Source organism: Oscarella lobularis, chromosome 18 (assembly GCF_947507565.1).
Source record: "Oscarella lobularis chromosome 18, ooOscLobu1.1, whole genome shotgun sequence".
NCBI lineage: Eukaryota > Metazoa > Porifera > Homoscleromorpha > Homosclerophorida > Oscarellidae > Oscarella > Oscarella lobularis.
Genome location: NC_089192.1, coordinates 700933 through 717564, shown reverse-complemented (window position 1 = coordinate 717564; position 16632 = coordinate 700933). Strand labels below are relative to the sequence as shown.

The 16632-nt window shown below is 48.9% G+C and overlaps 4 protein-coding genes and 1 long non-coding RNA gene across 5 annotated transcripts; 2 read left to right on the top strand and 3 right to left on the bottom strand.

Moving 5' to 3' along the window:
- The first annotated feature begins 35 nt into the window (after positions 1-35).
- On the top strand, positions 36-1972 carry LOC136198251 (aspartyl/asparaginyl beta-hydroxylase-like). The gene is made up of 5 exons (XM_065988165.1): positions 36-95; positions 142-978; positions 1031-1393; positions 1447-1577; positions 1635-1972. The coding sequence occupies exons 1-5, from the start codon at positions 63-65 to the stop codon at positions 1783-1785; spliced, it is 1515 nt and encodes a 504-aa protein (XP_065844237.1). The 5' UTR covers positions 36-62; the 3' UTR covers positions 1786-1972.
- LOC136198253 (glutaminase liver isoform, mitochondrial-like) lies at positions 1767-4352 on the bottom strand. Its single transcript, XM_065988166.1, has 15 exons — positions 3901-4352; positions 3735-3849; positions 3568-3683; positions 3384-3516; positions 3250-3329; positions 3099-3195; positions 2976-3042; positions 2868-2926; positions 2782-2814; positions 2675-2733; positions 2550-2616; positions 2434-2487; positions 2199-2375; positions 2016-2147; positions 1767-1965 (listed from the first exon to the last, which is right to left on the bottom strand). The coding sequence occupies exons 1-15, from the start codon at positions 3930-3932 to the stop codon at positions 1882-1884; spliced, it is 1305 nt and encodes a 434-aa protein (XP_065844238.1). The 5' UTR covers positions 3933-4352; the 3' UTR covers positions 1767-1881.
- On the top strand, positions 3991-4472 carry LOC136198254 (DNA-directed RNA polymerase III subunit RPC10-like). Its single transcript, XM_065988167.1, has 2 exons — positions 3991-4199; positions 4256-4472. The coding sequence occupies exons 1-2, from the start codon at positions 4004-4006 to the stop codon at positions 4381-4383; spliced, it is 324 nt and encodes a 107-aa protein (XP_065844239.1). The 5' UTR covers positions 3991-4003; the 3' UTR covers positions 4384-4472.
- LOC136198250 (protein unc-45 homolog B-like) lies at positions 4393-9531 on the bottom strand. Its single transcript, XM_065988164.1, has 31 exons — positions 9331-9531; positions 9123-9278; positions 9025-9061; positions 8854-8975; positions 8714-8767; positions 8566-8655; positions 8444-8507; positions 8276-8385; positions 8165-8221; positions 8026-8116; positions 7914-7974; positions 7773-7867; positions 7566-7716; positions 7461-7511; positions 7343-7412; positions 7193-7285; positions 7068-7136; positions 6938-7003; positions 6697-6879; positions 6589-6642; positions 6400-6540; positions 6308-6352; positions 6122-6259; positions 5458-5571; positions 5358-5405; positions 5128-5310; positions 4981-5069; positions 4864-4927; positions 4748-4812; positions 4643-4697; positions 4393-4594 (listed from the first exon to the last, which is right to left on the bottom strand). Exons 1-31 carry the CDS (start codon positions 9340-9342, stop codon positions 4454-4456), a joined length of 2769 nt encoding a protein of 922 aa, XP_065844236.1. The 5' UTR covers positions 9343-9531; the 3' UTR covers positions 4393-4453.
- A 28-nt stretch (positions 9532-9559) lies between these two features.
- On the bottom strand, positions 9560-10786 carry LOC136198255 (uncharacterized). The gene is made up of 4 exons (XR_010672705.1): positions 10000-10786; positions 9873-9946; positions 9721-9814; positions 9560-9664 (listed from the first exon to the last, which is right to left on the bottom strand). It is a non-coding gene; the product is annotated as an uncharacterized lncRNA (long non-coding RNA).
- Between the last annotated feature and the right edge of the window lie 5846 nt (positions 10787-16632).

Below are 16632 nucleotides of genomic sequence, written 5' to 3'. Positions count from 1 at the left end.
GTTGGAGAGAAAAATATGCAGGTGACGTCACACCTTTACCTGCGCGCTCTACAGATCCTCCAATGCAAAAGCCAGAACTCGTCAAGGAGAAAACAGTATCTTATCAGACAATGTGGTTCGTGCTTTTGATGCATTTTTCAGGCAGTCAGCGAAGCGAAATCGGCAACGGCTACTCTCCTAGTAGCTGGATCGATAATTGTCGCTTTGGTTGCCGTCGGAGTCTGGTTTGCCTTGAGCAACCCGCCAATCAATAACAATGCCAACACCAGTCGCACTGAGAACCAAAAATCAACGCGACGATCATCCCAACCACACCCACTTGCAAAACCGATCCATTCTTCTGACCCCGACTATCCCATAGCGCGCGAAATAGCGAATGCCTATAAAGCTCTTCAGCAAAAACGCACTAAGGAAGCAGTCGTCGAATTTGCCGCTCTGACGGAAAACGTCAAGAGCATTCGCGCATACTACGGCCTCGCTTTAGCATTAGACCAGTTATCCGAGGAACGACAGAGCAACGAGATCCTAGACAAAGCCATAGCAGCCTATAAAAAGATGTGGGACTTTGTGAAGAAAGAATCGTCTGCTGAAAACAAGGAGATCTTGAAGCGTGCAATAGTGAGGCTAGCCGATAGGCAAGGATTTAGTGGAAACGAAGCGGATGCCGTTGAAAGTCTGCGTCGACTGATAGACGTTTTGCCGGGCGACACAAGCGTTTTGAACGAGTTGGCTTTGCACTATCTGCTAACGGGTCAAAACGACAAGGCCAAGGCGGTGATCGAGGACGTCCTGAGACGACGATCCGACGACGGATTCGCCTTGGGTCACTACGGTTTCCTGCTTAAGTTAGAGACGAAGTACGAGGAGGCAGTGCCGTATCTGTATCGCGGTATCCGCGGCGATGACGATCGTTGTCGCGAGGGACGATTCTATTTTCACTTGGGCGACGCATTGCATCGATTGGGAAGACGCGACGAGGTAACGAAAAGAAGCGAGACGCTTTCAAAATATTCGACTTTAGTCCTCCTAGGCATATGAGATATATAATGAGGCCACGAAGATGGGATTGTTTAAGAGCCCCTGGCAACGATCTCTGTATAATGTCAATCGACTCGACTCGCGTCCGTGGTGGAATCCGGTCGATACGCCATACGTCAAGTCCATTCGGATGCTAGAAAGAAATTGGGAAGTTATACGAGACGAAGGTTTGGCCGTGATGGATGTAGGAAGAGGGGGGTTCGAAGCCGAGGACGAGAATCTTCGCGAGTCGGGGCAGTGGCTTCAATTCACTCTCTTTCAGAGGGGGTTCGAAACGAAGAGCTGCAATCGCGTTCCAAAAACGTGTCAAATTGTGAGGCAAATCAAGGAGGCGGCTCAATGCTCCAGGGGCCAGGTTCGTTTCCCTAGGAGAGAGAGAAAGGAAGTACAGGTCAAACGTTCTTTTAGATCAAATACTCGGTTATGCATCCTGGGACTCATATTTGGCCGCACACTGGTCCGACCAATTGTCGTTTGAGAATGCATTTGGGATTGGTCATACCGAAAGGCGTGAATATTCGCTGTGGCAGTGAAACGAAGTCTGAGGCGTCCAGTATCTCCTTTTCATAGCGCGCGATTTTTTTCTTCTTTCCTAGGGTGTGGGAGGAGGGAAAAGTGATAATTCTCGACGACTCTTTTGAGCACGAAGTGTGGCACAACGGCAGCAGCTTTCGACTGATATTCATCATCGACATGTGGCATCCGGATTTGACGGAGAGCGAGAAACGAACGCTACCACCGATTTGATTTTAGTACAGGGTGAAACTATGAAACAAACATCTCCAAATCGTGAGACTACTAAGAATTAGGCCAGCATCTGCTCTACGTTGTAGCATACTCTTTTTAGTTCGCTTCTTCTTCGATTTCTCTTTTGTAGTCTTTTCCGGATAAGTCGAATTGATGCAAGTTGTATTTATCTGCAAGTCTCTAAAAAGTCGACTTCACCTAGTGTCTGGAAAAATCTTGGTGTACGCTACCTTTGCAAAATCGATTCCCCTAACGCTGTTCCCGTGTTCCTCGAGTCGTGGGCTCATCAAACACAGTCCCATTTTGTTGGGAACGACGACAAGAATGCAGCCAGACACGCCTGATTTAGCCGGTAGACCGACCTACGTTCAAACCGTCACAGCTCTTTACATAAGACCTCCTATTTTTCTTACTGCAAATGCCCATTGGCCAGAATAGTCGTAGAGGCCACAGGAGAACATCAGCGATAGAGTATTTCTCACTGCAAGAGCTGATAGAACTTTTTCGCCTGTCGTTGGACAAATGCCCCCATTGGCCAGCGTGGCTGCTATCACTGCGCCAGTGTCAGCGGTGATTTCAATGGAACACAGCTGCAAAGACATCGAGCTAGTGCAAAGGAGTTGCGCTTTAATTAAGTTCAGCATGTACGTGAAAATAGAAATCCAAGATTTCACCTAGAGGTGGACCATCGGCAGGGAAAGCCTAGAAATACAAAATAGAACCAATAGAAAAAATAAATATAGCAAGGAGTATTTCCACTGCACCCCACTATCTTGAAGTAAATGACCAATTGCATAATTTCGATGACCAGTCTCCTTCTCTGAACTGTAACTAGTTGTACACGAAAAAATATATCATATTGTGTATGAATTAATTGTATTCGACAGACGTGGAAGAGTTTGTGCCAACCGATTCTCCGCCGCACAATCGCTCATACTGTGACCGCACCTAATGCACTACTTTGTAAGAATCAAGTCTTTGACGGACGTGGCTTACAAAATCCAGCTTGTCGGAAACGCTGCGTCCTCTCTAAAGGAAGTCCCACCTTAAGATGTTAAGACATAAGAGAACTGAGCACTAACCTCCAGTAATGAACACAACACTAATGATCCACTATTGATCATGGGATTATGAGGCCGGCCTGAAATGGTGTAGGTAAAGTGAAAAAGAAATTGGTCTATTTTGTAGACCTTCTTCATTTAGAGTAATTGCGTTGAATTCTTTTCCACTTTGTTCCAGTCCAATGTATTTATGAACCTTAGAGAAAATGTATTGGGTATCAAAAGACTTTGGGCACTACATGTATTGCACACCACATCAGATGAAACAGAATCAAGAGCTATTGCATAATTCAAACACTTTCCCGCAGACTGAACAGAGAATCTCTTAGCAGAATCACCCAAAGCCAATCTAAAGTAACCAGAAGCCTAGATAAGTAAGGAAAGGAAGTATCAATCCTCTCACCTCTGCCCATCAACTGAGCAAATTGCAGCAGCCCACAGATCAGGGTCGACTTTAGCCAAATCAGGAATATACGTAGCAATCTGTAAATTCAATTCTACTTTTATTAATTAATTAATTAATTAATTAATTCTCACATTTCCTTCTCGATTCTCTCGAACTCCTTCAAATATGTCCGTTACTTCGGCGCGAAATCCTTGGAAGTCGGGTATGATAAGCTGTTTTTGAAAAGCCTTATAGGCCAACTCCAAATTCGTGCAATTCAATAATCTGTACAGAAATTTCGCTTTGCAGTTCAAACACCAAACGCAAGGGTGCAACTTTTCGAATTCTTCTGCGCTCATTTGCCCGTTTTCGTTTTCCTGGGCGTGCACAAGACGTTCGAGTAGGGGCAAAAGTCTTTTATCGGTCTTCCTAATGCCACCATCTCGGAGATCCTGGAAGAAGTGCTACAGCATCAGAACGTCGATTTTTCTTTACAAAATTACGTTGAGGGCCAGAGAAACGGTCACGGTATCCAAGGCACCTTCCTTCCTGTAAAGATCTACGAGTAGATTTTCGGTCGAGGCAAATTTTCGGGAGAAACTCTGCCGAAAACAGCTCCTATAGACTAATTCTCAACAAGGAAACAGCACAGTAATCAAGGCGGCGTACCGGAGCGCCGCAGTCCCGATACGCGTAAACATATAGCGCAGAGAAAGAAGAACGCTCCGAAAGAAGAATGTCGAACGTGCGTTAGGAGAAAACAATAAAAAACATGCGTCTGTATTGTCCCCTATGCGGGAACATTCTAGTCGTCGAAGATGGACAGGAATCGTTCCAATTTGCGTGCAGCACGTGTCCGTACGTGCACAACATGTCGAAACTGTCGAGCAGGACCTATCCGAAGATGAAGGAGGTCGACGATGTGCTCGGCGGCAAAGCCGCCTGGGAAAACGTCGACTCGACCGAAGGTAAGAGACTAAGAGTGCAGGGATAACTCGTAAGGAACGCGTCTGTCCTTTGGCAGAGCCTTGCCCCAAGTGTCATCATCCGCGTGCCTACTTCATGCAGATGCAGACTCGATCTGCCGACGAGCCTATGACGACGTTCTATAAGTGCTGCAACGCCGAGTGCAGTCACAGATGGAAAGAATGAACCTATAACTAATAATCATAGTTTTTTTTATTGGATTATTCCAAATTGATTATGTTCGAAATGATGATCGTTATGGCTTTACTGGTTTTATGAGGCCCCACTTGACTAGGGTTTTGAGCGCTTTGTCTGCTGCTTCTTTTGCTTGAGGACACACGCCTTCGGGTTGCTTTGACACTGCCATTAGGACCTCCAGTCCTTTGTCTTCAATCACCTGCCGCAAAACTTGATATTTTCACGCACTTTCACTATTGAATCTTGCCTTCTCTGCTATTTCCTTGCTCACGGCAACCAAATTGGCTACTATATGTGATCCTCTACAAATGATAGCTCTAGATAAATACGTAGGCTAGTTTCTGGTGTCTACCTATGCTGAAGCTCGGGCTCTTGTGAGCACATGAGCTGCTGCATTATCTCGACGCAGGCCTTGATCTAAAAAAACGCGTCATAGAGTAGATATGGGCAGAGCTACGTAGGCCCAACATCCATCATCTTCTTGCACACAACTTCATTTCCCGTGAGCATAGCTAACGCTCCAGAGGCCGCCCTAAACAAATCTCTAATAAAAACGAGATATCTAAAGGAAGTTTTCCACTTTACCGAGCTAGCTCAAAGTCTTCCTCGCCAGCAAATAGAGTCATGAGTTTGACTCTTTCAGTGGGAGCGTCATCAACATACATTTGAAAGACCTAAAGTTTGATGGAAGGGATTTTCTTCTATATATTGAATTTGACTGCCCCGGTGCACCTTTTCGTTCATAATCAAATTGCACATGCATTCGGTCGCCGCGCGTCGTAGCATGTCGTCGTCGTCAAATTGGAGCGACTCAATGTAACTAATTCCCTTTTCGTCAACGATACGATTTCGAACGTCGTCGTCAATCGACGCCAAATTTGTTAGAGCCATGAGTGCTTCAAATTGTTGAAGACCCTCAATAAGAAAGTAAAAAAATCAATATAAAATGAACGTAGAGATACTTCTTCTGATTTGAGTAAGCCAACGAGTGGACGAACTGTTTCCATCATCTATACGTGTAGAATATACGGATAGCGTTGAGCTGTATTCCACGACACGTACTCTCTGCCCTGGAAATGCCATTCTTGGGTCCGTTGTAATGGCTATTTTGGCTAGAGCTTGAGCCGCAATGTGTTTTCCCCTTTCCGTTCCTTTGAGTGCCAAAGGAAGCAGAGACTATGAGATATAGAATAAATGCACAGGGTTCTGCCGAGAATTTTTTCAGTGTGGGAAGAAGGTCTGGAAAATTGTCCAAGACACTTTTATGAATCGTCTAAGGCAAAATTGTCTTGGACCATATTTAAAACCATTTTAAAAATTGTCTTGAACGTTCGAACGGGAAGAAGGCAAAGGCATACGGAGAAGGCAAAGGCATAGGGAGAAGGCAAAAGGCATAGGGAAAAGGCAAAAGGCATAGGGAGAAGGCAAAGGCATAGGGAAAAGGCAAAAGGCATAGGGAGAAGGCAAAAGGCATAGGGAGAAGGCAAACGCATAGGGAAAAGGCAAAAGGCATAGGGAGAAGGCAAAAGGCATAGGGAGAAGGCAAAAGGCATAGGAGAAGGCAAAGGGAATAGGAGAAGGCAAAAGGCATGGGGAGAAGGCAAACGGCATAACGTTTTAGTAGTGTATGGGTCGGCGATAGGCGAGTGAGGGTCGGGGCCGACCCATGCCGACCACGTGGGCAGAACCCTGAATGCACCTAGCTAAATCGATAACGTTTTTTTACCTTGGCTCCGCCTTGCTGAACTATATGTCCTCTGTGTTTCTGTTCTGTTGTTATAGCTAGGAAGACCCTCGACAGTAATTCTCGACATCCGTCACTTTCCGTTGAAGACAGAGCGACCAAAGCGGTAGTAACATTGCACTTACATAATTAAATAAGCTAATAAAACTACTGACGTGGACCACTTACCTGCAGCAATCCTTCTATTCTCTTTTTCACAAACTCTTCCGCATCCTAGAATACGCTGGGAGGAGAGGCTACTAAGGAAGTTGAGTGTGTACTTTTTCGTGTTCTTTGGGGATATATTGTCCAGCCATACGACCAAATTCCTCCATCTGCGGATCCAATTTCTTTTTCTCGTAACTGTTCGTCAGATTGACGAGCGTGCTTGCCACCCCAAAAACGACAGCGGGATTTCCCGTCTGAAACATTCGACGTCTATAAAAATTAAAGTCAAGCAACTGTCATACCTTAGCTAAAGCCAGCAAAGCTTCAATCGCATCTTTGTCCTCAATAATCGACTCCTAGAGATTGTACAGCGTAAAACTACAGCCTATCATCACTCTATAACACCCTGCCTTGACGTCAGCGTCCAAACTCAAAAAAGCGAGCCCTTCAGCGGCCCACTTCTTAATATCGACCGACGTTTCAGTGTCAGTTATAAACTTTCTCGCTGCCTTATACAATTTCACTGTCGAACCCTCGGCAAGTGGCTTTTCGCCGGCATTTCCGCCTCCCGTTGAGGCCAACTTGCACAAGCCCTTTGAGACAGCACTCGATCAAAGACAACGAAAGAAAAAACGATCACGTGGAACTGACAACGAGAGCACGAACTCGGATTTCAGCGTGCTTTGACTTGTATAAATCTTTCAGCATAGTAAAACCCTTAATTAACAGAATCAAACGGCAAACCTCGTAGATATATAAAATAATTGAGACTACAGTATACCTCGGCTAGAATTGCAGCACACCTATCTTTATCCGAAGCAGCGTGAGCTATCGCTTCCGCGGCCAATTGCTAATCAAGGTCAATGATTTTTACTCAGTCAAGTTTGTTATATGTGGCTATGTTACTTTGGCAGCGCGGTGATCAAGTTTTCCTAATTTTATGACCTCCTCCATCGTAGTTTCGTCGCTGAATACGCGACCACCTATCTCTGGAATCCCCTAGGACGCTTCTTGGTCAGTATCTACACTGCTCAACGCGTTGCTATGTTTTCGTACTTGCATTAGAGAAGATATGGTCGAAAGAGCGGCGAGTCTGTCTTGGAGGCATTCATTTCCAAGTCTCTCTCTAAAAGCAAAATTCGAAACCTTCTCTGGACCCGAAAAGTGCCTTGACCTAATGAATGCAGAGCAGACGGCTTGAAATTCATTCCTGTCCGTCTCTTTTCTGGGTGGAGACAATGTCTAGCTATGCATGCTCTCGTCTTCAGCTCGCTCTCACCGACACGCCTCGTAGAATCGGGCCAAAGAAGCGGAAACGTGCATCTGAGTTTGAGACGTCACTGGCATCAGTGGAGCAAAGGCGCGATCGTTCGCGAGAGCCTCCGTCGCTTTGAGAGCGTTTTCCGCGACGAGAAGAAGACTCTCCAACCCTTCGCCAGCCAAACGTATTAATTACACCGAGGGTCATTTGGGGCTCCATGTGTACCTCGTTGGCGGAGAAAAAGAGAGGCGACGTTTTCGTGTTGAGGCACAACTCGGATCAAGACTTCTAGAAGGCAGTCTCTCGCTTCAGCTGAAAGTCTGACAACATAAAATATTTGAGTACGGCATGAAAATCAGCACCTACTCCGTGCTTTTCACTAGACGAGAAAGAAGGTCTAATAGTTGAACAGCAAATTCTTTCGCATCTACGACTTGAAATGAAAATTTTAAACTCTAAGGCATTTGGATATTCATGCCTGATGAGATTGCTATGGAGAATTGGGATGCTAGTGCGTCGATGGCTCTATCTACTAGATATATTGCTTTTTTCGCTATTTCAAACGTTGCCTATAAAAGAAATAAAAAGAAGAAAGGACGTGGAATCAATGAACGCACAGATAAGACGAGGCTTTTGATGAAGTCAGTTTTCAGGCATTCTAGAATTGACACAACCTTTCATATCAAGATTACGCGATTTAGACAGAGGCGATGTGTGTACAGCCCTACTCTTTTTCCTTCTCCAACACAAAGACTGGCAAGGCAGTGAATGAGTGGGGGAGTCAGATCGACGTCACAAGCGCATTCAATTAAAATTGATACGATTTCCAAGAGACAGCCTAGAACAAGAACAAGGTTCAAGGTTTTCCCCATAGGAGTCCAACGTTGAGCTCGAACCGTGTTTCATAATGTACGCTTTAGCGGCGTTTTCCTGGGATAACGAAGCCAAAGTTCTTGCAGCCTGAAAAAGCGAGAAACACGCTCAACAAAAGCAAAGGAGATGTAAGTGAAGAACAAACTTTGACTTTATCTGCTCGTGATGCACTTTCATTTCTCAATTGCGAGACAACGTGAGATATTCTACCATCAGTTGTACTGTATTTGTCAGCCTGGACAATTGCCTTTTCTTGCAGGACTCAGTAACTTCTATCGTGACCCTTTCTTTACCTTCGCAGAGAGACCAGCCATTAGTCTTCGAGCTGACTCCTGAGCAGCAGTGTTCTGAGAAAAACGTACAGTAGGTCAACAGGGAATAATTTTTCGAATCCCCAACGAGCTTTGAATTTCATTACTAAGACAAATCCTACCCGAGGATCACATCGAATTAGATTCCTGACATCTTGATATGCCTCCTCGAGTTGACCAAGCTTTTCGTACGCTTGGCTTCGTCGAAACAACGCCTTCACGTCGACAGGATTGAAAGCAAGACCTAAAAGAGATTCCTCATACTGTAATGACACTTTTCTACACAAGCCAACATTTTGAAGCATCAGCGACAGCCTCTTCAAAAAGACCCTGAAATTCAAAATATCGGGGTTTTTTTATTGGTCATTGGCTGAGCGTTCTCATTGCGAACCAGTTTGAGATAGGATGCTGCTCGATTCTTGTAAAGAGTAAGACGAACGTCTTCTGGCGCGGAAGGCAGGCGCAGAGCCGCTGTGTAGCATTGAGCCGCTTCATCGTACTTTCCCTCGCCGAATAGATCGTTACCGCGTTTCTTGATCTCCACAATCTACACAAATCCGTCACACTAGATGAATGCGGCCCCCGAAAGTCACACGAACCGGGTCAGCCATTAGCTGAAGGAGCTACAACACGCAGTACGTAGTAGACGGGGAAGTCGAGCACGTGACAGATCACCCTAAAGAAATTATTTTGAGAAAAAAACTAACGTACGCAAATGATGAACGTGAGATAGGTCAATGGAAAAGGATGAAAAGCAAAAAATGCGCAATGTGCAGAGCCCCTCTTCCTTTTCTTTATTTCCCCGCCCTCTTCCCTTCTCCTTTATTTTCCCACCCTTTTCTCCTCTCCCCTTTATTTTCCCACCCTGCATGCAAAAAAATACACAGTTTCAATTCACATGCAATCTTCATCATTCGCCTTTCTTCCTTTGTTCTGTTTATAAACAAAAAATGCTCAAAAATATACATCAATATGCCCAATTAAATTACCTCTTTCACTTGCTTGTGCCAAGGGCAAACTCCAAATAAAAAATGACGTGCCCTCCTCCTCCTTTCCTCGCCTTTTTGTCTCTAAACCAAAATGCTAACAAAAAATGTGAACAAGTTGAAGCAAACGTACTGACCTCTATATACAGTCATACCTTCTTCTCTGTTGTCCACTTGTTTTCTAATCCAAGCTCCATCATTTTCCGTTTATCTGCGTTCTTTTCTGTTTCTAAAAATAAAACCTCATAATACAAGATACATTAACGTGATTAAAATACATACCTCTTCCTTCCGGGAGTCGCCAAAGAAACTGGATACCATGATCCAATGGCTTCTGTTCAACTCGGCTTTTTCCAAACCTTTATCTACACAATAAAAAAATTCAAATATTACCTAAAACAAAAGTTATTCTAATACAACTACGCTAAAATACGGATTAGTTAATACAAATAAAAATCAACCTAGAGTACCTCTAAATCCATTGACCTAAAATTCAATTAATTAAACCTACATTCTAAATCAACCTAGAGTACCTCTAAATCCATTGACCTAAAATTTAAAAACCTACATACTACATCAACCTAGAGTACCTCTAATTCCATTGACCTAAAATTTAATTAATTAATTAAAAACCTACACTAAATCAACCTAGAGTACCTCCAAATCCATTGACCTAGATAATTATCCTACATTCTACCAACAACCTAGATTACCTCCAAATCCATTGACCTAGATAGTTATCCTATATTCTAAATCAACCTAGATTACCTCAGAATCCACTGAAATGGTCTAACGTGGCGGCTGCCAGCTAAGCACGTTGGGGAAGGAGCTACAACCTATATCTACTTTGGGAACCGCCCTACCTACTGACAGCCGCCCTAATCCTAATGCATGGCGGTATACGGACCCGCATGAACGTAATGCTTTGTCTATCGTAGTCGCAAAGCGGCACGATGCATAGGATGGTCAGTACATTATGCTTTTTGTTGTCCCCATTTAGGCCCTTGCACGTGCACACAATACAAGCTTCTTGCTGAGATGCCACTGCCCCACTTCAAACCCTCCCTCCCAACCCCTAGGTCGCGATCAGTGTACATGTTCCGTCTGGCCCAAAGAGGGAACAGTGGCAAAACGTGCAATCAGCTTGGGTGCAGTGCGAGAGCTCTCCGCCCTTATGAGCGCGCCTACTCCACACGGGGCCCAAGGGAAGTACGAACCTCGATCTTCTGCCTCGTCGGTAGTGTCAGGCCATCTTTGCTATGGCCGTCCTCCATCGTTGTCGTCATTGCTGTTGTCGTCATCGCAGTCATCGTCGCAGCAGTCTACAAGGCAAATTAATTAATTAATTAATTAATTACAATGACGTCATTACCTTGCAAGTGGGTGCGGTCCGCGGCAGCTGTCGGCGCTGTGTGACAGATGTTTCTCCATTCTATGACACATTATATAGAACAATGGAGAGATGTGCGAATTGTAGGCTTATGTTACCTTCGTCCATGTCGTGCGGCGCGACGATCAGCCGCTTTGCTCGGCTTTGACGGGGGATCGCCGTCGCTTTTCTAAAGAAAACGCGCGTACTGTCAATCGCGCGGGAAAAACGGAAAATGCGCGGATTCAGTTCTTACCGGCGAGCGGAGGCGCCGCGCTGTGCGATCCCATATATATACGCACGTTATCGCGCGCCGAGGCGCAACGATCTGAAAGAAAAAAATCGATCGATCGCGGGGGAAGGCGAAAACGGGCGCGTTGCTGACTTACCGACGTGCCGGCCGCGTTGCGCTGTCTTCGTCGACCCAGGGCGCAATCCTTCGCGAAGGATTGCGGGGATTTCCTGTGAAAATAGGCGCTATTGGATTCGTGAATGAAATTGGGCGCGCGCTCGTTCTCACCGGAAAACGCCGTAATCCCCGCCGGTTCGTGTGCTAGTGACTCTGCCTCGCGGCAGAATGCCTTTCTCGGCCGCCACGGTGTCGCCGATGAACGAAAAACGCGGCCGCGGCAGACATGCGCCTGCTTCGAAGAAAGTTTGGCCGAAAGTGACTGAAACCGGCGAGTCGCACATGCACGTAAACCCGGATTCCAATGACGTCAGGCGAGGTAAAAACCAATTACAGTCGAGAATTGTGATCACGCGCGCCGAACACGCGCAAACTGGTTTGGGCAGTTTGAGCATTCCTGCAGGCGGTGTACGTACTCCGCCGGCAGGCGGTGTATATATTCCGGCAAGCGGTGTACGTACTCCGCCGGCAGGCGGTGCATATATTCCGGCAGGCGGCGTATATATTCCGGCAAGCGGTGTACGTACTCCGCCGGCAGGCGGTGTATATATTCCGGCAGGCGGAGTATATATTCCGGCAAGCGGTGTACGTACTCCGCCGGCAGGCTGTGTATATATTCCGGCAGGCGGTGTATATATTCCGGGAGGCGGTGTTCGTACTCCGCCGGCGGTGTATATATTTCGGCAAGCGGTGTACGTACTCCGCCGGCAGGCGGTGTATATATTTCGGCAAGCGGTGTACGTACTCCGCCGGCAGGCGGTGTATATATTCCGGCAAGCGGGGTACGTACTCCGCCGGCCGGCGGTGTATATATTGCGGCAAGCGGTGTACGTACTCCGCCGGCAGGCGGTGTATATATTTCGGCAAGCGGTGTACGTACTCCGCCTGCAGGCGGTGTATATATTCCGGCAGGCGGTGTATATATTCCGGCAGGCGGTGTATATATTCCGGCAAGCGGTGTACGTACTCCGCCGGCAGGCGGTGTATATATTCCGGCAGGCGGTGTATATATTCCGGCCGGCGGTGTTCGTACTCCGCCGGCGGTGTATATATTGCGGCAAGCGGTGTACGTACTCCGCCGGCAGGCGGTGTATATATTTCGGCAAGCGGTGTACGTACTCCGCCTGCAGGCGGTGTATATATTCCGGCAGGCGGTGTATATATTCCGGCAGGCGGTGTATATATTCCGGCAAGCGGTGTACGTACTCCTCCGGCAGGCGGTGTATATATTCCGGCAGGCGGTGTATATATTCCGGCAAGCGGTGTACGTACTCCGCCGGCAGGCGGTGTATATATACCGGCAGGCGGTGTATATATTTCGGCGAGCGGTGTACGTACTCCGCCGGCAGGCGGTGTATATACTCCGGCAAGCGGTGTACGTACTCCGCCGGCCGGCGGTGTATATATTGCGGCAAGCGGTGTACGTACTCCGCCGGCAGGCGGTGTATATATTTCGGCAAGCGGTGTACGTACTCCGCCGGCAGGCTGTGTATATATTCCGGCAGGCGGTGTATATATTCCGGCAGGCGGTGTTCGTACTCCGCCAGCGGTGTATATATTCCGGCAAGCGGTGTACGTACTCCGCCGGCAGGCGGTGTATATATTCCGGCAGGCGGAGTATATATTCCGGCAAGCGGTGTACGTACTCCGCCGGCAGGCTGTGTATATATTCCGGCAGGCGGTGTATATATTCCGGGAGGCGGTGTTCGTACTCCGCCGGCAGTGTATATATTTCGGCAAGCGGTGTACGTACTCCGCCGGCAGGCGGTGTATATATTTCGGCAAGCGGTGTACGTACTCCGCCGGCAGGCGGTGTATATATTCCGGCAAGCGGGGTACGTACTCCGCCGGCCGGCGGTGTATATATTGCGGCAAGCGGTGTACGTACTCCGCCGGCAGGCGGTGTATATATTTCGGCAAGCGGTGTACGTACTCCGCCTGCAGGCGGTGTATATATTCCGGCAGGCGGTGTATATATTCCGGCAGGCGGTGTATATATTCCGGCAAGCGGTGTACGTACTCCGCCGGCAGGCGGTGTATATATTCCGGCAGGCGGTGTATATATTCCGGCCGGCGGTGTTCGTACTCCGCCGGCGGTGTATATATTGCAGCAAGCGGTGTACGTACTCCGCCGGCAGGCGGTGTATATATTTCGGCAAGCGGTGTACGTACTCCGCCTGCAGGCGGTGTATATATTCCGGCAGGCGGTGTATATATTCCGGCAGGCGGTGTATATATTCCGGCAAGCGGTGTACCTACTCCTCCGGCAGGCGGTGTATATATTCCGGCAGGCGGTGTATATATTCCGGCAAGCGGTGTACGTACTCCGCCGGCAGGCGGTGTATATATACCGGCAGGCGGTGTATATATTTCGGCAAGCGGTGTACGTACTCCGCCGGCAGGCGGTGTATATACTCAGGCAAGCGGTGTACGTACTCCGCCGGCCGGCGGTGTATATATTGCGGCAAGCGGTGTACGTACTCCGCCGGCAGGCGGTGTATATATTTCGGCAAGCGGTGTACGTACTCCGCCGGCAGGCTGTGTATATATTCCGGCAGGCGGTGTATATATTCCGGCAGGCGGTGTTCGTACTCCGCCGGCGGTGTATATATTCCGGCAAGCGGTGTACGTACTCCTCCGGCAGGCGGTATATATATTCCGGCAGGCGGTGTATATATTCCGGCAAGCGGTGTACGTACTCCGCCGGAAGGCGGCGTATATATTCCGGCAAGCGGTGTACGTACTCCTCCGGCAGGTGGTGTATATATTCCGGCAGGCGGTGTATATATTCCGGCAAGCGGTGTATATATTCCGGCAAGCGGTGTACGTACTCCTCCGGCAGGCGGTGTATATATTCCGGCAGGCGGTGTATATATTCCGGCAAGCGGTGTACGTACTCCGCCGGCAGGCGGTGTATATATACCGGCAGGCGGTGTATATATTTCGGCAAGCGGTGTACGTACTCCGCCGGCAGGCGGTGTATATACTCCGGCAAGCGGTGTACGTACTCCGCCGGCCGGCGGTGTATATATTGCGGCAAGCGGTGTACGTACTCCGCCGGCAGGCGGTGTATATATTTCGGCAAGCGGTGTACGTACTCCGCCGGAGGGCTGTGTATATATTCCGGCAGGCGGTGTATATATTCCGGCAGGCGGTGTTCGTACTCCGCCGGCGGTGTATATATTCCGGCAAGCGGTGTACGTACTCCTCCGGCAGGCGGTATATATATTCCGGCAGGCGGTGTATATATTCCGGCAAGCGGTGTACGTACTCCGCCGGAAGGCGGCGTATATATTCCGGCAAGCGGTGTACGTACTCCTCCGGCAGGTGGTGTATATATTCCGGCAGGCGGTGTATATATTCCGGCAAGCGGTGTACGTACTCCGCCGGCAGGCGGTGTATATATACCGGCAGGCGGTGTATATATTCCGGCAAGTGGTGTACGTACTCCGCCGGCCGGCGGTGTATATATTGCGGAGCGCGGTGTACGTACTCCGCCGGCAGGCGGTGTATATATTTCGGCAAGCGGTGTACGTACTCCGCCTGCAGGCGGTGTATATATTCCGGCAGGCGGTGTATATATTCCGGCAAGCGGTGTACGTACTCCGCCGGCAGGCGGTGTATATATTCCGGCAGGCGGCGTATATATTCCGGCAAGCGGTGTACGTACTCCGCCGGCAGGCGATGAATATATACCGGCAGGCGGTGTATATATTCCGGCAAGCGGTGTACGTACTCCGCCGGCAGGCGGTGTATATATTCCGGCAGGCGGTGTATATATTACGGCAGGCGGTGTACGTACTCCGCCGGTAGGCGGTGTATATATTCCGGCAGGCGGTGTACGTACTCCTCCGGCAGGCGGTATATATATTCCGGCAGGCGGTGTATATATTCCGGCAGGCGGTGTACGTACTCCGCCGGAAGGCGGCGTATATATTCCGGCAAGCGGTGTACGTACTCCTCCGGCAGGTGGTGTATATATACCGGCAGGCGGTGTATATATTCCGGCAAGCGGTGTACGTACTTATCCGGCAGGCGGTGTATATATTCCGGCAGGCGGTGTATATATTCCGGCAAGCGGTGTACGTACTCCGCCGGCAGGCGGTGTATATATACCGGCAGGCGGTGTATATATTTCGGCAAGCGGTGTACGTACTCCGCCGGCAGGCGGTGTATATACTCCGGCAAGCGGTGTACGTACTCCTCCGGCAGGCGGTATATATATTCCGGCAGGCGGTGTATATATTCCGGCAAGCGGTGTACGTACTCCGCCGGAAGGCGGTGTATATATTCCGGCAGGCGGTGTATATATTTCGGCAAGCGGTGTACGTACTCCGCCGGCAGACGGTGTATATATTCCGGCAAGTGGTGTACGTACTCCGCCGGCCGGCGGTGTATATATTGCGGAGCGCGGTGTACGTACTCCGCCGGCAGGCGGTGTATATATTTCGGCAAGCGGTGTACGTACTCCGCCTGCAGGCGGTGTATATATTCCGGCAGGCGGTGTATATATTCCGGCAAGCGGTGTACGTACTCCGCCGGCAGGCGGTGTATATATTCCGGCAGGCGGCGTATATATTCCGGCAAGCGGTGTACGTACTCCGCCGGCAGGCGATGAATATATACCGGCAGGCGGTGTATATATTCCGGCAAGCGGTGTACGTACTCCGCCGGCAGGCGGTGTATATATTCCGGCAGGCGGTGTATATATTCCGGCAGGCGGTGTACGTACTCCGCCGGTAGGCGGTGTATATATTCCGGCACGCGGTGTATATATTCCGGCAGGCGGTGTATATATTCCGGCAGGCGGTGTATATATTCCGGCAGGCGGTGTATATATTCCGGCAAGCGGTGTACGTACTCCGCCGGCAGGCGGTGTATATATTCCGGCAGGCGGCGTATATATTCCGGCAAGCGGTGTACGTACTCCGCCGGCAGGCGGTGTATATATTCCGGCAGGCGGTGTATATATTCCGGCAGGCGGTGTACGTACTCCGCCGGTAGGCGATGAATATATACCGGCAGGCGGTGTATATATTCCGGAGAGCGGTGTACGTACTCCTCCGGCAGGCGGTATATATATTCCGGCAGGCGGTGTATATATTCCTGCAAGCGGTGTACGTACTCCGCCGGAAGG